Source organism: Scophthalmus maximus, chromosome 5, assembly GCF_022379125.1.
Source record: "Scophthalmus maximus strain ysfricsl-2021 chromosome 5, ASM2237912v1, whole genome shotgun sequence".
Classification (NCBI taxonomy): Eukaryota; Metazoa; Chordata; class Actinopteri; order Pleuronectiformes; family Scophthalmidae; genus Scophthalmus; species Scophthalmus maximus.
Genome location: NC_061519.1, coordinates 24,452,501 through 24,472,500, shown reverse-complemented (window position 1 = coordinate 24,472,500; position 20,000 = coordinate 24,452,501). Strand labels below are relative to the sequence as shown.

The following is a 20,000-nucleotide window of genomic DNA, read 5'->3' as shown; positions in this document are numbered from 1 at the left end:
CCCTGCTCTCGTTGGCGTGGTCCCTTGTGTCAGGCGGGTCAGCGAGTGGTGACGGGGGCGCGGCGACTCCGAGACGTTGGTGGCCGCGGCGGTTGAGCCCATGCCGAGTGACCCTAATTGGTCCATTACCCCTGGAGGGGCGACCCCGGCGATGTCCGAAGCCTCCCCGCCGCTCAGTGTGCACGCCGGTTAAAAAAAACCCCGCCACTGTCCAGCCTCTATTGTTTCACTGTGTGTTTTTGTGCTGCCTTTGTTGAGAGCAGAAACCCCCCCCCCCCCCTTCGTCCTTCTCCTCTTCTCTATCTTCCTCATCATCTTTATCTTCCCCTCCCTCGCCTCGCTCTTGTATTGATCTCCATTGTCTTGATTGGGAGTGACAAACCGCGGGGGCCATTCGAAAGGTTGCGTTCATTAGTGGGCGTACCTCTTTCACTAGGCACACACACATTCCTTCAGACATGATGGGAGAAGAGGAGGAGGAGGAGGGGGGATGTTCATAGTCACACACACACACACACACACACACAGACACACACACACACATACACACACAGACACGCACAATTTGGCACACGCTGAAGGACACACACATATTCCCAAGTGGTCCCTGGAGGAAGGAAACATGCCTGGATACAAGGGAGAAATGTTCCAGTACAATGACAATCACACACTTCCATTGAAGGGGAGACTAATCTCACACACACACACACACACACACACGCACAAGCACACAATGCACTCCAAAATGTGGCCCGCTTTATATTTCTGCCGCTCGCAACGCCGCTTTGTCTTTCTGTGTTATTTCCAGTGAGACACAGAGACGCACACTCTCCCATACAGGCTCCTCCTCCCTCATCACGGACACACACACACACACACGCACGCGCACACACACACACACTCACACACACTCACACACACACACACACACACACAGACTCACACACTCACACACACACACACACACACACACACACACACACACACACACACTCACACACACTCACACACACTCACACACACACACACACACACACACACACACACACACACACACACACACACACACACACACTCACACACACTCACACACACACACACACAGACGTGGGTCAGAGAGCACACGGCATCACGGCCTGCTCCCCGTCGCATCACTCCGCCTCTCGCGCGCTCTCTCTTCTTCAAGAGCGCCGAGTCTCTCTCTCGTCTCTCTGTAGTCACAGTGAATCGCACAGACGGCGGATAAACGGGCGCCGACGGACCGACTCTCTCCCCAAGGGCATTGGTGGCGTTGCACTTGTTTTTTGTCATCATGAAAAAAAAGAGTGAGGCAAGAAGAAGTTGTGGGAAAAGTGAATGAAAAAAAACCAAGCGTGAGAGTTCAAGCGCTGCCTGCGACTCCTGCTGCTTGTTTGTTTCAGGAAAAGTTGGGAGAAATCGGCGGACACGGTGCAGCGGCCCTCAGCTTCAACTTTGGAAAGGCGGCGAGAATTTAGTTTGAAGCAGACTCGCGGCTTAAAGCCATTCTGTGATCCGCCAGTTTTATTTATGCAGGGATATTGCATCCGTGTGTGTGTGTGTGTGTGTGTGTGTGTGTGTGTGTGTGTGTGTCGATCGATGGGTGAAAAGAAAATATTAGTACAGGAAACCCGGAGATGCGTTTGAGGTCAGGGTTGGAATCCCTTTTATTTTTTTAGTCAATCATCTACTATCAAGTCTACTATTAATTTAAAGGGGACATATTACGCTCATATTCAGGTTCATACTTTTAATCTGGGTGACCACTTTAAAAAGGTTTACATGCTCTGATGGTCATAAAAGGCATCAGTGTTCCCACACTGTCCAGTCCCGCAGCTCCTCGTTTCACCCTCTGTCTTAAAACGCCTGGATTTCTTTTAGCCCCCGCCCCCTCGATAAACCCCCGGTCCGCTCTGATTGGCACAGTTGGCCCAGTCCGTTGTGATCGGTCAACCGATTTCAAAAACGCGCAGGAAATGTCACCTCACGAGAGAGGTGGAGATTCTCAGATTGCAGGCGGGGTTATTAGATGATATACTGTTACTAGACTTGTATTATATATATATATATATATATATATATAAAATGAATATATATGTTGCATTCTCATGATACTTTTGCATTATTCTCTTGTCATATATATAATAGTTGAGGCTGTGTGCACCCCTTCCCTGACAATGTGCGATCCATCTCAAAACTGTGTTCGTGCACCGGCGGCGCTGCCAAAAGCCAAAAAATATGGCCGTATTCATCTATTCCCTCGAGCTCGTCTTGGACATTGGAAAGTTTATGTTTAGTGCTTCACGAGCTCTTGATTTTGGTCCAACGTCATCCATTAGTCGCCTGACCTCGCCCCCCCCCCCCTCTCAATTTCAAAAAGCCCTCTTCTGATTGAAGGCCCTATGTTGTTGTTTTTTCCCCCCGTCAGTGCCACCGGATGACATTTCAGTCGTGTTCCATATATAACAGGTGAAACCTGCTGTCTGTTTGTGTTTGGCGGACGGACCTTGAGCGCAGGAGAGAGAAAAGGAGGTGCAGGTGTTTGTGTGTGTGTGTGTGTGTGTGTGTGTGTGTGTGTGTGTGTGTGTGTGTGTGTGTGTGTTTGCGCTCGACAACAAGGGCAACTCCATTTCTCAGGTCAAGCTTTGGGTCACCTCAGTTGCCCTGGTAACCCTGTTCTGGCTGGGTTGCTTGGCAACAATCCTCTTTTGTTTCAAATGATTTAATTTGAGGCATATCTTCCCTCGTCACCCTTGGCTCACTGGCTCGGTCCTCTCTCTCTCTATACATACGTATATACGTATATTATATATATATATATATATATATATATATATATATATATATATATTCCTCGCTCACTCTCTCGCATTATCCTCCTCAGCCTCCATCGTTCATCGCAGCTTTAGGACTATTCCCCTTTTTTCTAATCTCGGCCCTTTCCCAGGGCATCAGGAACCCTGATTCTTCTCTTCCTGCGCCGGGCGTATAAGTCCTCGCTGTTATCGCAAGGTTTCATGAGTGGATGAGCATGTTCGTGTGTGTGTGTGTGAGTGAGTGTGAGTGTGTGTGTGTGTGTTTTGGTGCAGTTTGAAGGCGGTGACTTTGCTTGCCTCTTGTGTGTCAGAGTATACATGTTGGTGGTGGGTTTTTTTTGCTTGCAATATGTAGTTGCAGACTTTCAGAGTGCCTTTGCATCTGTTTATATACATTGTGGCAAACAATATCACACTGTCAATTTAGTATCAATATTATACATAGTATATTTCAAATAAATATGCACACTTACCAATAGTACGTGAGTTAAAGGAAACATCCTTTTATGCTCTTCCAGTTTTTCCCTTTTCCTAGTGTGCAATAGTTTTTTTTTGTGTATGTAAAAAGTCTGCAAAGTTAAAAAGCCCAAATGCAGGAATATGAGGAAACTGATGCGTTTAACGAACATCATAGCGTGTTAACTTTTTCAAGTAACAACCCAGATTAAAATAACTGAAATGAACCTGAATATGGGCACAACGTGTCTCCTTCAAACATTACTGGAACATGTCCTTGTTGAATGTGTCATTCTGAAACCCTGGGCTGGGGTCTTCCGTGTTCAGCGTCCTCTCCTCGCCACATTTGTTCCATATTCGCCGCAAAGAGCGTTCGAGAGGTCGAGCACGAGTCCAAGAACTGACAAACTCAAAAAGAAGAGGCAAACATCTACTTGGAATGAAGGATTATCATGTCGTTGGTTTGCGTCATTTTAAATCTGTTCAGGAGACGTCAATGTTGATGACGGAGCAATAATGTCATGATGTGATTTCACCGAAACACAAAACTACGAGCGACTGCGACTCAACTTCTTACTTTCTGAGGTTCTGAGGTTCCCCATAATGGATCTGGTGATCGCAGTCCAAAGGGCAGACTTCTGGTAATTGACTGCTCATTTCTCTAAGTGGCCTGTTGGCAGGGGCAGTCAGTGCATTTGCCAAGACATTAAAGATTTCACTCTCTTTATCTTCCTCTGCGTGTGTGTGTGTGTGTGTGTGTGTGTGTGTGTGTGTGTGTGTGTGTGTGTGTGTACGTGTGTACGTACAGATGGACAGATGAAGTATGTTTTTCTTCTCCTCTCATCAAGTGATGCCTTTCTGGCGCGTGAGTTTCTTTGGAACTGCGCCTGCTGCTGCAGCAAAGTGCTTCAAAGTATTTAAAATGAAAACTCATCCGTCTCTCGTCTGTGTCTCCGGACCAATCGGTGAGCGCACGTCCGGTCGCCCGCTCTCTCCCTCTCTCTCTCTCTCTCTCTGTCCGGGTCTGGCTCCCGCTCAGACCGATTGTCATCTCTGGCCGGTCGCGACCATTCCGTCTGAACTCGGGGCGGGGCTGCCGTTGCTATGTGGGGGGGTACGCCTGCGGCCGAGAGCACGCGGCGCCGACGCCCAGATACGACTGAGCTCGGCCATCGCTCCGCCGCCTGCCTCTCCCCGGGTTTGCAATGTGAAGCCACAACTGTAACCAGATCAAACTCCTCCGATCCAACGGATGCACGAGGCTGGCCCTGGACCCTCAGGTGGGGAAACTCTTTTAGAGAAGTCCCCCCAGACACTCTCTGGGGCGAGACAAGGGACGGATGATTACAGCGACTAATAACGCTCTCAGCGCTCCTACTCTACCGAGGGCGACTTCCTCTCGCTCAGCTCCCACCGTCGCGCTCTCTCTCATCTTTCCATCCCCCGTCTCCTTTTTGACTTTCTCCCTCTCTCTCTCTCTCTCTCTCTCTCTCTATTCTGCTCTACTTCCCTCCGTCGCTCCGTCATTGTCCCCCCCCCCCCCCACTGCGTTTCCAGTCCTTTTCTAAGTCACCCTGTCATCTCTCCTCATCGCTCTCATCTGTCTCTATACGCTTATTTCCGCCACGTCCTTCGCTCACCTCTCGCTCTTCTCCTCCCCTCTTTCTCTCGCTATCTCTCTCTCTCTCCGTCTTCTTTTATCTGAACCAGCCCTCCCTCGTTCGCCAGCGCAACTCTTTCTCTCTGTCGTCGTCTTCCTGACAAATTGTTACTCTTCTTCTTTCACCCCCCCTACTCCTTCTGACAGCAGTGATGCCGTTGCCCTTTTCCCGCAAACCGAGCCCCCTCGCCGCCTCTCCCTCGTCTCCCCCATCTCTCGATCCTCACTCTCGTGAAGGGGGGGGGGGGCGGCCGGCCTGGCGCCCCCACTGCTGCTGCAGACACACTGCTGGGCCTGTGATGGTGGTGGTGTGTGTGTGTGTGGGGATGGGGGTCCAGCTGGTGGAGGATGAGGATGAGGAGGAGGAGGAGGATGAGGATGAGGAGGAGGAGGAGGAGGATGAGGAGGAGGAGGAGGAGGAGGGGGAGGAGGAGGAGGGGGATCGTCTGGGCTTGGAGCTAACTATGTTTGACAGGCAGCTAAAGAGGGGTGGGGCGGCACGCTGCTGGTGCTGCTGGAGGTGGTTGGAGGAGGCACTTGATGTGGGGGAAAAGGGGCGGGGGGGGGGGGGGGGGGGGGGTGTCGGGCTCCCAAAGTCCCCCGCAATCCCTCAGCCCTGAGGGCCGAGGGGATACTAAGGGCTAAGGAGTTTGTTTGTGCTAAGACAGCAGGGGGGCGGGGGGGGCCCAATCCTCCACCAGCCTTCACCAAACACCCGTCAGAGATTATGAGAAATTAGTGTTCGCTGCCCCCCGAGGTGACGACGGCGGGACAGGAGGATGACAATCGCACCAGAGCTTCTCTGTCATTTGGTGAAAAAATCTGGCGGAAAAAACACAAAGCCTCGCGCCTCGCTCCGCACTTCACAGGCCGGAGAAGCGTTTTGTCTCACAGTGGAGAAAAAGAAGGGGGGGGGGGGGGGTGGTACTTGTTTTGCATTGCAGATTTATTCGTGGGTTGTTTTCTTTTCTTTCTTTTTTTTCATTCACTGGACAAACGATCAAATATACCGTTTTTTTTCTCCAATTTGCATCTTTTAATTCAAACCAGGCAGAGAAGTTGAGGGGAGGACACTGAAGGAGGGAGGGATAAAAGAAATAAAGAGGAAAAGAGTGGAAGAGAAGGAAGCATGTAGAGGGTAGAGGTGATATGTATATACCTATAGATATATACACACACACACACACACTTTGCCCAGGGGGATGGGTGGAAGTCCGGGACAGCTGGGTTTAGATAGATGGTGTGGGGGAGGTTGCTCCATATACATATACTGTACATCTGTGTGTGTGTGTGTTTGTGTGTGTGTGTGTGTGTGTGTATGTGTCCTCGTGCATTTTTAAAAAAGTGTGTGTTTGCTTCATGTGTCCAACTGCATAATGTATATTTTAGCATATCTCTATCTCTGTGTCTCTCCGTAAGCGTAGGTGTTGTTTGTGCTTGACACATGCATTTGTGTGTGTGTGTGTGTGTGTGTGTGTGTGTGTGTGTGTGTGCGTGTGTGTGTAATGGCCCGGATCATACCGCGCCAAATCAAACCGCACACTTTTGGCTTTTGAGTCTCCCGTCCGCCGGGTGCAGCATCAGCAGCACCGTGACACATGGCTCTGTCTGTCACACACCGCAGCACCGCTCGCCGTGCAGCGACAATGGGATATGAACACACACACACACACGCACACACACACGTGCACATGACCGCAGAGAGAAAAAACATCTCATAAATCACGCCGCTACACATACTTCATCCCACACATGGAAAACAGAGAACAATCCTGCTGCACAGTTGCACGCAAACAAGACGTCAGCGTCGCTGAGAAGCTTCTTGAGACTCGCACACACACACACACACACACACACACACACCGTGAGAGATGCTTGAACATGCAGATACTAATCTCATTACGCACATATATAACACACATGGACTTAGCCCATACCTACATGCAGAAGGCAAACACACACACACACACACACACACACACACACACACACACACACTAGTATCACAGTAAAAGAGGTTCGTTAACCCGTGCTAATTAGCAGCAACACAGTAGAGCTTCCCCGGGAGAACGCAAAAAAAGGGGGGAAAAGTATAGGAATCGAGGATGGAGGGCGGGAGGAGTGGACGACTTTATTGTTAATTGGGAAGGAGGCTCGACAGAAGGGCGAAGAGGTGAGGGAGGAGACGGAGGAGGACATCGGGAAAGATGGAGAGGAGGAGTGTGGGGGGGGGGCTGGAGGGAGACAGATGGAAGAGAAGGAAGGAGAGGGGTTGAGAGATGGAGATACGGCCAAGGCTGTTTGAATTTTTCACCCTCTGGCCTTTTGAAAAAACCCCATTTTTTTTGGGAAGCGAATGTGGTGGAAGTCGTGTTTATTGAAGGGATAGTTCGATATGTTTACTTTCTTCTTGAGGGTGGGATCAGAGGATCGATTATCGATCTCGTGTCTTTTCTTTGTGTGTGTGTGTGTGTGTGTGTGTGTGTGTGTGTGTGTGTGTGTGTGTGTGTGTGTGTGTGTGTGTGTGTGTGTGTGTGTGTCTGTGTGTGTGTGTGTGTGTCTGTGTGTGTGTGTGTGTGTGTGTGTGTGTGTGTGTGTGTGTGTGTGTGTGTCTGTGTGTGTGTGTGTGTGTGTGTGTGTGTGTGTGTGTGTACCGAGCCAGAGTCAGGACTCTGTTAGTGGCCCCGACTCTAATATATATAGACCGGAGGAGGAGGAGAGGGACAGTTTAAAGAACACATCAATATCCCCTGAATCTGTCCCGTTTACAAACCGTATCTTTGACCGATACACAAACGGAGGAATGTGGCGGTTTGCGTTGTGCAGGGCGCCACACGCAGACCAGACCGGAGCCTCTTCCTCCTCCCGCGACGTTGGATTCAAGCGAATCTCCTCCTCTCCTCCTCCTCCCCCCCCAGACAGAAAACCCTATTCTCAAATTCAACAACAACAACAAGTTGAACCGGCCCTTTTTAGTTTCTCTCTCTCCCTCCCTCATCTCCAGAAAGCCCCCGAGCTCCTCACACTTCCCCTGTTGTCCCATTGGTTTTCTTCTCTCCCCTCCTCCTTCCTGTTTCTTCTTTCTCTCACACATGCTGTTTCCCACCTCATTTCATCACCCACCCTCCAATTCATGCCCTTGTCATCCATCTTCCCCCCTCCCTCCCTCCCCCGACGTGATATCCCAGTCAGCCTTCTACCTCTGCGTTCCCCTGTACCTTGTTGCCTGCTGAGGGAAAGTGTAAATTGCGTTGCTTTAAATACCCCGTGTCTTCCTCGAGCTTACAGCTCCAGGTGGGGGGGGGTGGGGGGGGGCGAGGCGAGAAGAAAGAAGAGCAAGCCACAGAGTTTAACTTAACGTCTGCTAAGGATAGATAGGTCCCTCCTTTCATTTTTTTCTTCTTTCCGCAGCTCGGGCGTTTATCCTGACTTAACTGTTTAAACTCTCGCTGAACTTAATTTCCCCCCTCCTTTGACTTTGCTCTTAAGTAGCTTCGAAGGTATAAGACGAACAGCTGTATCTGCATCCGAGGCTTAGAAGGCGGGGGGGGGGGGGGGGGGGGGGGGGGTCACACGCTACCGGCGAAGCCACTTTTTGTTTGTCTGAACCGGCGCTGACCGGCCCCGTGCCACACGATGAGGATGTTTTGTAAAGTTTATCAACCACCAAACTTTTTCTTTATCTTAACTTTAAGTCCTTTTTATCTCCCTGGCACCGACCGCGATGGCCCCCGAACATCTGAAGAGTAGATTTGGAATATTGCCAAAAGATTGCTAAACTATCCCGATGCAGTTGAACTGTACAAACGTCTTATACCGATGTTTGACCGATAAAACTAACGACACTCTTCAGGATTTTGTCTATGATAGATTGTTTAAACATCATTAAAATTCATAATAGCGGTGAGATTGACCTTCATTTATTAGTTTTGCACTAATTGATCCGGCTGCATCGTGGTGGTGTTAAATATAAGTTTTCCATGGTTGTAAGGGACGCCTAATAAACGAGTTAAACTAATTCATCACGAAGATCTTCACTTGATATAATTCTGAAGCCCATATAAAATAAAAACGGGGTTTGAACATTTCACTCTAAATGCATTTCATCAATGGGACAAGCGGACGGAGAATATCATAAGGGGCTGACATTTAGTAAATTGGAAAGTTCAAATAATTTTCTCCATTCTTGACAGGTATTTGAAATGAAAATTTGAAATATAATATAAAGGGGGCGACACTGGGTCCAATGATGATAAAAAAGTGTTAACTGTGATATTTGCTCCGGGGAAATATTCCATATAACGTCACAGACAATTTAAGAACGTGTCCTTATACCAATTGGGAATCGCTGAATGTCCGCAGATTGATAATGGAAGTTGTTTGCACCAGGGCCAATGTCACTCGTGTCAATGAGCGTGGCCGAACGTTGTCAGAGCTCGCGACGCGCCGGCGGGACGGGGGGCCAATTCCCCCCCCGCAAAGGGTGTTCGCGCCAAGAGGAAGGAGCTCCGGTGATCGGCCGCAGAGAATTATCCCGAGATGCTATTAGAGGAGACACTAATCCGCGGTGCACTTGACCACACGCTCAGCCCCCGCGGCCATCACGGCGCTCAGATAAACCGACCGCAAGGTCAGAGCCGCAGAGAGCGACTTACTCGGACACGCAGAGCTCTGGGAGTGCTGTTTGTGCAGAGTCCTCTCGGCGCCGAGGCAAACCTACCAACTAACTTTTGGCCATCTTGTTCAAAAAAAAAGAACGACAAGGCCATATTTGGGCTTGTGGTCAGCGCTGTCACCTCACATCAAGAAGGTTCTGGGTTCGAGTCCCGGTTCAAACCGACCGGGGCCTTTCTGTGTTGAGTTTGCATGTTCTCCCCGTGTGTGCGTGGGTTCTCTCCGGGTTCTCCGGCTTCCTCCCACAGTCCAGAGACATGCAGAATGGGGTCAGGTTCATTGGAGACTCTGAATTGACCGTAGGTGTGAATGTGAGAGTGAATGGTTGTTGTCTCTGTATGTGGCCCTGTGATAGGCTGGCGACCTGTCCAGGGTGAACCCCGCCTCTCGCCCAATGTCAGCTGGGATTGGCTCCAGCCGCGACCCTTAAGTGGATTAAGCGGTAGACGATGGATGGGTGGAAGTCCATATTTGCGGCCTCCATCTCTGAGCTCATGCATCACAAACGTGTGTGTTATTGATGCCACGTGTGCGCTCGCCTCCTCTGCTGCGTTCTCTCTTCCCCGTGTCCCGCCTCTCTTCTTTCATGTCTTGATGGGAAGCGCGCACTTAAGCAGATCTTCTCCTCGCAAGGGAATTTTAAAAAAAAATCGATTCCACCGCCGGTGCTGGGATGCAATAACGCTCCACGCCGGATATAAACCTGTCTGCCGCTTGACAATTCAGTTCCAATTAAGCTGTTTATGTGATTTGTTTAGAGGCACATCTCCTCACATGAGATGTTTCCCTCTGTTGGTCTTGTTGGTCTTGTTTGCCATATTTTTGTTTTGTTCTTTTCTTGAGATTACAAGTAGGTTGATCGAGCGCTGGCACCTTTTTGTAGTAGGCGGGGGGGGTCGCAAAGCATTGTTGGCTGCACTCAGGGCCCCAGTAACTTAGCATGGGGATATAAAGAATCCGTGTTCCGCAGTCGCTCACCACGAACGAGGCGGCCCCGCACATTTTTAGCAACACAGCCCATGTTTCCGATTCGCACAATCGTCTGCCACGCTCGCTGAATGCAGAGAGCAGAATTAGCCTGCACCCTCAACCGTCATCAAGGGAGCGCCGTTAAATACCATCATTTGAGCCGATTGGAATGCTCACTTCACACCCAGACAGTTCACCGCTCGCCGGGCTTTTTGGGTCACTTGTCTTCTCTTTTCTCTTTACCTTTCTGACCTGCTCACTGCCACGACGCCCGGTCCCGTTCCGAGGCCTCGTTCCAATCTGTGCCGGGTCGGACACATGTGCGCGGCGTCAAAAGAAAAAACCCGACCCAGATGCGGACAAGAGAGGGGGTTGCAACACCATTAGAGGCGCGAGACACTGCTCTTGTTGTTGCGCCGACCTGTCGAGGGCCCACTGCCTCTTCATCGCGGGGCCGGTCCCTCGGGGTCGCGCAGTCTCCGGATAGCAGGGCCCGATACTGACTCATCACTCTTACACTGGCCTCGCAGTCATACAACCAGATCCACCATTTGTCTGCTGTTTTTGTCCCCTTGACAGCGCGGCCGTGCGTGCGTGTGTGTGTGTGTGTGTGTGTGTGTGTGTGTGTGTGTGTGTGTGTGTGTGTGTGTGTGTGTGTGTGTGTCTGTGCGTGTGTGTGTCTGTGCTTTCAGAAAGACAGATAGAGATATATAGATAATCTGACAAGCAGAGAAAGAGATGGGCGGAGGGGGGGGGGAGCGAGGCGAGTAATGCATTTTGTGCGTTTATCTGATTTGTGTGTTGGTGTTTTTGCTTTGTACTTTCATATGAGTGCAGCGTCTCTCTCTCTCTCTCTCTCTCTCTCTGTCTCTTGACTTGTCTCTCTTGACCCTGTATTGCTCCGTTTTCTAATTTTTGCTTTATTTTTCTGTGCCCGTCGCCCCCTCCCCAGACGAAGACCCGTTGCAGCCAGTGACCTCAGACGAGACGGTGTCCGTGGGCGGCACGGTGACTCTGACCTGCCGGGTGGCCGAGAGCGACAGCTCCTCTCTGCAGTGGTCCAACACCGCACAGCAGACCCTGTACTTTGGAGAGAAGAGAGGTGAGCAGGAGGGGGGGGGGGGGGGGGGGGGGGGGGGCGACACATATGGGAAACAGGGAAGGAGAAAAGAAAGAAAAAAAGTGTTCAAAAGCAAATCTCCATCCATCCATCATCTACCACTTTATCCATTTAAGGGTCGCGTGGGGGAGGCGGGGTTCACCCAGGACAGGTCGCCAGCCTATCACAGGGCCACATACAGAGAAAAACAACCATTCACTCTCACATTCACACCTACGGCCAATTCAGAGTCTCCAGTGAACCTGACCCCATCCTGCATGTCTCTGGACTGTGGGAGGAAGCCGGAGAACCTGGAGAGAACCCACGCATACACGGGGAGAACATGCAAACTCCACACAGAAAGGCCCTGGTTGGTTTGAACCGGGACTCGAACCCAGAACCTTCCTGCTGTGAGGCGACAGTGCTAACCACTACGCCCCAAAAAGCAAATCCATCTCCAACAAAACACTTAATACAAATAATGCTATCTGCATTGACAGATGTTTGCTGAGGGAACACAGTGTGAACGCGACCCGGGTCGTGTTCCTTCCCAGAAAAGGTGACATTCCCGAACCCCAGAGGTGTTGCAGTTGGTGTCAGTGTTTATTAAGTGCACGTCTTTGACAACAGCGACATCTTCCCGTTGTCAGGCATCAGGCTACGAAACCGTACTTTTGGGTTTCCCCCGCTTCCTGCAAATCGGGGTTAAATTGAAACTGCTAAACTGCTTTTAGACGCCTGAACGTAACAACTAGACCTTTAGTCTGTACGAGTGGCAGCAACGGGGGAGAAGCCACGTGACGGTTGAAGTGACGCAGGCACAATATGTTCAGTGTGAGCATTTTGCATCGGCAGTGAAATATTTGCAGACACTATCAAAACGGATTAATCGTGGCCCCGGTTACACTCGTCATTTCAACTGCCACATATCCATATCAAAATCCAGATGCAAATGAATGCACGTTTTGTTTTTGCACACAAATGCATCCCTGTTGACCACGAAAGCTGATTGCAATCTGTCTTAGATTTCCCGGGATACTTGCGTATCAACATACTGTAGGCCCCCCGTGGTAATACACAATGTGTCTGGACGGTAACCAGGAGCAAATTAACTTCTGTCCTTCAGTGGTTCAGTTATATGATTTTCTAGTTAGCAGAGATGCATAAACTTACATAAACACGTGAATTTATTGTATTTATGGACCAAGGTTTTATACCGCACAGCTTTATACACAGTCGCTCCCTCGCCTATCAGATAATGAAGTGGTTGAACCAATCAGGGATCAGATGAATGTTGGGTTCACTTCCTGTACGATCGCACGGTGACGCCCCTCCGTCGCTCTCAGGCTACATGAGGGAGAACGACGGTTACTTGAGTCTGACTAGCGCCGCCGTTATCTCTGGGAACAAGAGGTCATACTTCCGCAGAACCACTCACGGAAATCGTTACCGCTCGGCAGGAGCAAATGCATTTACTAGAGACAGATGCATTTATTATCTTTTTAATGTCCGTCCGGGAAAGCGTCTCAATGAGAAACTCATAACTCTATCTGCCGCGAAACGTCTCTTGAATGCATCTTACACTTTTGATATCAAATATCAATATCAGTCTGTCCGAGACGCGCGGACTGAGCGCGTGTGAACGGCGTCCGTGTTGATTGAAAAGATGTAACAAGCGTTGTGTATCACACGGAGCATGTTCTCCTCGCCATGTTAGTTCATGGTGGCGTTCAGGATTTCTTCCGCTGCTCTGTTGTTGGACAAGGAATAATAATTACTATGATTATTGGAACTGAGATAGCCAACAGCGGCGTGTTTGTGATAGTGCATGGCGCAAAAAATTGCTCAATAAGCAGCAACAGATGAAAACAGAGGACTAAAACAAATCTGAGCGTATGAAAGGCCACGGTTGCAGCAACGTGTCCGATTCGCATAGATGGTTAAATATGAAAAGAAAGGCTTTTGTTTCTTTGGTGCCATATCACGACAGAACCCGTATTTCTTTTTTTTTTTGAAAAGAAGAAAGAGGGGAGAGAGAGACGGCTGGAAAAAATTGACTTTTTGAATAAGGACTGACATTATAAACACGGGGGTTTGGAATATAAATGATTACGTTTGACTTGTGTGGTCGGTGCAAAAACACTCTCAGGAGTGAAAAAGGAGCACACCACGTGTAGACGATGAGTGTTCGATCCTAAAAAAGTCTCAAAATAATAGTCAAAGTCAAATGACTTTGAAGAAAACTCGAAGCCTGGTTGACTGAAACTTTATTGTGTGACGTCGGACTTGTTTCTGTAAAGTCCCGACGTCACTCAGCAGACCTGGAGTGAAAAAGTGGAGAGAGTGGTGCAGATGGAAGGAAAGGAGCAAGGGAGGAGAGCGATAGGATTAGAGACAAGGGTGTGGGGGGGGCGATAGAAAGCCCCCCCCCCCCCCCCCCCCCCCCCCCCCCCCCCCCCCCCCCGTGCACTAATGGAACACTTAATAGCAGAAGTGCAGCGATACAGAGACGGAGTGAAGAATGGCGCGAGCAGAGACGGACGGAGGATGGAAGATGGAGGATGGAAGATGGAGGATGGAGGATGGAGGATGGAAGATGGAGGATGGAGGAAGGAGGATGGAAGATGGAGGATGGAGGATGGAGGGTGGATGATTGATGATGGAGGATGGAGGACGGAGGACGGAGGACGGAGGATGGAGGATGGAAGATGGAGGACGGAAGATGGAGGATGGAGGATGGAGGACGGAGGACGGAGGATGGAAGATGGAGGATGGAGGATGGAGGATGGAAGATGGAGGATGGAGGATGGAGGATTGAAGATGGAGGATGGAAGATGGAGGATTGAAGATGGAGGATGGAGCGCGCCACAACATTTTCGGCAAACAGACAATGTGGGACGACGGGGAGAAGGCGAGAGAGAGAGAGAGAGAACGAGGGAGGGAGGGAGGTGGGAAAGGACAAATGGAGAGATCAGTGAGTCTTTACTCCAGATGGAGTTTGAACCACGGAAGAGAGGAGGGAGATCGAAAGTGAGGCTCTTCTCTGCGATGGCACTTAAAGCCGGACCTCTGTATAAGGGGGGGGGGGGGGGGGGGGCGGCAACTTTCCAACAGCAGTGGTCCAAACATGCTCAGCAGATGCTGTACTCTGGAAAGCGGCGAGATGAGAAACAGAGAGGGGAGAGGAGAGGAGGCTGAAGGGAGCTCAGACTTCCCTCCCTCGGAAGGGACAGCAGATGGTGAGAGGGAGGAGGAGAAACGGGAGATTGTGTTCCTCCTTAGAAGCGAGTGCTCCGAAAAGAAATGGAGGAGGAACGGAGGCGGCGCTCGACGAAAGGTGAAGACTAATGATGAGCGACCGGAGGAGAGGCCCACAGAAGAAAACTGTTGTTGTTTCTTTTGGGGCGAGAGAGATGAAGAGAGAGAAGGGAGGTGAAGGAAGAAATGGGAAAAACGATTACCACTCAGGCGACATCGACACGGACACTTTTTCTTTTTAAAACACCATACTTACACTGAAACGACCTCCGTCCACACGAGCGCCTTTAGCTCTGTATCAGTGTTGACTCCCGTCCATACACTAACACGGCTGAAAACTCGCTTCACGTGACCGGATCACCGGTATGCCGGTGCAAACAGGAAGCAGATCGTCGTCTCTGCCGTCGGTTACTTACAGTAGACAATACTGCATGACTGACGACGGGGTGCTAGTACAAAGCTTTTGCACAAATGTTTGCGTGTTCAATGTTTTCTTTTTTGCTGGAAACAGCTGGAAACTGGCTCTATAACAGGATTGCATTCGGTCAATTGGTCATGAGGTCTATCGTTAATATGAAAATATTGGTTATTGCAGCTCAAAGTTAAGGAAACTTCAGCAAGAGTCACTGTGTCGTTCTGATTTGTTTCCTTTCCACATGAAATCATTTGTGAAAACATTCTTCTCCTTTTTGACGTGGTCAAAAAGAGAAAAGAAGGGGAAGGAAGGAGAAGACAAAGCGAGGACGCTAAAAAGGTAATGGAAGTTAAAAGCAAAAGGGCAGTCTGGATCTGAAAGAGTGAGGCGGGATGGGAGGGAGACGGCGACGGAAGGTTCCTCAGCGATTTTCGAAAAGATAGATTGAACGGGAGCAGCAAGTCATCTGTGCAGCTGGCCCGGGCATCACAGCGCAGACGGTGTGTGTGTGTGTGTGTGTGTGTGTGTGTGTGTGTGTGTGTGTGTGTGTGAGCGCCTCAGAGTTAGGGCAGCAAGACACGAAGTGATGAGGGCAGAAAAGAAGGATACACTACTACAACAGCAATGGAAAGTTGATTGAAGAGACGAGCGGGGGGGGGGGGGGGGGGGAATCAGTACGTTCCTGCGCTGCGCAGCAAGTGGCAGGCATGGGAAGGGTTGAGACAAATGGATTAGGTGGAGCGGGGCGGAGTAAAGCAATGGACAAACAGCGTGATGAGACACAGGAGAAGGAGAAGAGAATGATGAGTGACAGCTCCTCGGTGAGACGGCTGCAACACGGCCCAGCCCCCCCCTGCTCGGGTGAGAGCAGGGGGGGAAAATCCGGGAGTCAGAAAGACTATAAGACCTATTAAAACAAAACCATATATATATATATATACTGTATATTTATAAATATATATATGTATGTATTTGCTGGGGGATGCATGCTTGGCAGGGCCGTCATCAAATCAAAACTGAGAAGATGTACAGACTCGTGGTATGAGAGTCGTGGAATATTACGTTACACAGAGAGATGAGAGATGAGTGTGTGAGGATGGGGGGGGGGGGGGGGGGGGGGGGGCGGCTTGGATTTCATTTGTTCAAAAAATATTGTTATTCACAAATAATGTGCTGGGGAAAAAAAGCGGAGCCAAAACCCGCCGGGGAGATCTATGAAATGTTGATGTCGCCGGCGTAATCACGGGGTCACATTGATTCAATGGAAATGCTCGGCGGTAGAGATCGAAAGATCGTGGCTCAGGCTCTTTTTCGCCATCATCCGTGCGACCGAAGCCACTGATGTGAGTTTAATTTGACGCTGCTTGACGCAGACGGCAGGGACGATACAGACGCATATAGACGCAGAGAGAGAGAGAGAGAGAGAGAGAGAGAGAGGGGAACAGATAGTTTATAAGAGAGCTTTTAAAAAGCTACATGAAAATGAAAAGAAATTAAACAAACATGTGAAACTGGTTCCAGTGGTGCAGAGCAAAATGAGAGTCCTGCAAATCTAACTTCGCTAGATAAAGTTTTAAAGCAAAGCAGGAAGTTAATCGTTGAGGGACACAAAGCCCAGTTGTGTTTATTGGAACAGCTGTAATCCTGTCCCGCATTAAATCTGAGTGTGAACATTTTAGGGCAAAAGGAACTTGTCGTCACTGAAATGAAATGATCTGATATCTGTAGCTAATTCCAGATATTCCGATACGTTTTAATGCCTTAATTCCAGACGCAGTGATTTATTTTAAGGCCCTTGTTAAGGAACCAGAAGATACCGCGGACGGATGGATGGAGGGATGGACGGATGGAGGGATGGACGGAGGGATGGAGGGATGGATGGAGTGATGGAGGGATGGAGGGATGTAGGGATGGACGGATGGATGGAGGGATGGACGGACGGATGAATGGAGGGATGGATGGAGGGATGGACGGATGGATGGAGGGATGGAGGGATGGATGGAGGGATGGAGGGATGTAGGGATGGACGGATGGACGGATGGACGGAGGGATGGACGGATGGATGGAGGGATGGATGGAAAGACCCGGTGCTGCTAATAGAAGAGATTAGACAAGAGGGGAAAGCATGAAAAACAGATGCGTCCTTCATTCAATAATCGACTACCGGGAGACAGAGCGGGAGAGAGAGACATTGAGACTAAGAGATAAGACATGAGGGACGTTAAAGCCTGAAACAAAACAGAGAAATCCGAAAACAAACAAGGGCATTACATTTACATTTGGCTCTCAGCTGACGCCTGCCTGAATCTAGTGTTGGTGCAGCGCATCAGTGACGACTGTCAAAGAGTCTGAGCTTTTAAAAGTAGCTTATAACGTCACACTCCACATCGCGGTTTGGTGACAGGTGAGCTTTTTAAATCAACTGGTGTAAACCATGTAAACACTGGTCTGAACAGTGGGGGTTTTTCTCCATATGAAAATTAAAAATCATCAATTGACTGTCGCTAAGGCAACATAATCATGACCCATTGCCAACATCAGAAACAAGCCTATTTCTATTCAATTCTCTGGCAATGTTTTGATGATGGTTTTTCAAAACTATCTATTCATGCATTGTGCCGTTGTTCCCTGAAGAAAATACGCAACACAACGACACAAAAAAAGAGGACGTCAATTAAAGTTTAAATAAACTCATAAACGTTGGCAATACACTTTCCTTACAATCGTATATTGATCCATTCTTACCGTGTCAGCCGAGAGCACCGGCCATCTTTTGTCTTGTTGGATGTCCATTCAGTTTCCTCCACAATTTCCCGATTGGCAAATAATAAAAAAACAAAATCCGAGGAAACAAAGCTTGATCCACAGTAGGTTTATGTCCGACTGTTTTGTGCCTTTTCTATTCAGTTTCAAAGTGAAAGTTGGCACGGTTGTTAAAAAGCCAATTATTGGGCAAAATGTAATGCGACCAATCCTTGAAATGTGAACCTTCATTCCTCTGGGTGCTTGATCTCCACACTATTGAAAAAAATGATTTGATAAAATCAGCACAAAATCTGTATTTAATGGCGTGGAAAAAAAAACATTTAAAGAATACTTTTCTTCCATTCTGAAAGGATTAAATGACAGCAGCACTTGGTACTCAGCAGGTATTTTCCAGCAGGAGAAATAAGGTCAACAAGGATATCTGATTTGGTCGGTTGTTTGTGATTAAAGATTATTAAGAAAATACTAAAATATGTTTGTAAAAACTCGCTCAAAACCCCTTTTTCTTGTATAATCCAGGAAGTAAACCAAGGTCATCAGGCGCTGAAAGACAAATTTTAGCTGCCAACTTTAACAACTTTGCTTTTTTCACGTCACACTCGTTGAACATGGAACTGCATCACGTTTCCGACGGCGTCGCCGCCACATAACACTCCTCTCATTTTTCTCATATATATATTTATATTTATTTTTTTTGTCCGAGGATCCTGGTGAATACTTTTGAAGCCGTGTTCGTTCCATAAAATTTCACAAGGCCAGGCACATTTCTTACACAGAGAAGTAAGACCGCAGACAGTACAAATACTGGACATACCAGAAGAAAAAAAATTATGATAGATCTGCTCTCAGTCCACCTATAATTGTATTTATTTGTCATGTGTGGTTTCTTTCCTTTCCATAAAACCATGTCAGCAGACATCAGACAGGATATCTGCCTCAGTATAATTTAACAAGGTAATGGCTCTCTGGTGATTTTGCAAACCTTGGTGGACGGGAATCCTCTCCCCTAACTTTAATATGGCGAAATATACTGTAACTTGTAAACCGTTTCATTAAAAAAGGCACTTGTTGAATTTATAGTGTCGACCTTCGACTCGATGCTAAGTGAAACGAGCGCAACGCAACGCACGGACAAAAAAAAAAGGAATATTGATATTGGTGGTACGATCCGCGCTAAGCCCTCTCAGAGGAAGAGACAAACTGACGATGACTGCTCACAACACAGTGCGAGACCGTACTCCACATGCACGCCGTGAGTTGTTTTGCTTTTTTGACATTTTCTGAAAAACTATTGATCCGCATCGCATCAGTCAAAGTTTTTCTCGGTGTCTTGGAAGGCTCTCTGGAGAATGTATTAACAACAGGCATCACAGGACTGAAAGACTGCAGGAGAGACTCTTTTTTTTTTTTTTTGAAATCTAGCATTTGAAAGAAGAAGAAGAAAAAAAAAAAACGTTCTCTCTTCGTATCGTCTGAACGTCTCCCTTAAATAATCACGTGTAAGGGAAGACAGGCACAGGGAGAAGAAAGACACCAGGCACACACATGGGAATTCAAAGTGGAAAAAATATATAATTTTTTAAGGTTAATGAAGGAAATGTTTGAAAAAGAACATATCTGTGATTCAGAGATTGCCCCTTCGCCTCTCTCCAATAGGAGGAAAAACAAAAATCAATAAACTAGACATGTGACAGTGCAGACTCACATTCGTTAGTGCTCTTATGGCCTCCTCACTTTAATAATTTGATAAAAGGTCTGTACAGTAAAACTCAAATGCGGTCTTATGTAGGTATAATTCAACTAAGGTGCAGTTCCTGTTTGGTAAATCTGTGATACTCCAACTTCTCGAGAGCATCATCATCCAAACAA

General features: G+C 48.5%; 1 protein-coding gene across 3 annotated transcripts in view; it reads left to right on the top strand.

Moving 5' to 3' along the window:
* Positions 1–20,000, top strand: part of cadm3 (cell adhesion molecule 3) — an 86,932-nt gene that overhangs the window by 24,753 nt on the left and 42,179 nt on the right. For all 3 annotated transcript variants that reach the window (XM_047332178.1, XM_047332179.1, XM_035633462.2), the window contains exon 3: positions 11,546–11,695. In XM_047332178.1, coding sequence (XP_047188134.1) covers positions 11,546–11,695 — 150 coding nt within the window. The remainder of the gene's footprint in view (positions 1–11,545; positions 11,696–20,000) is intronic.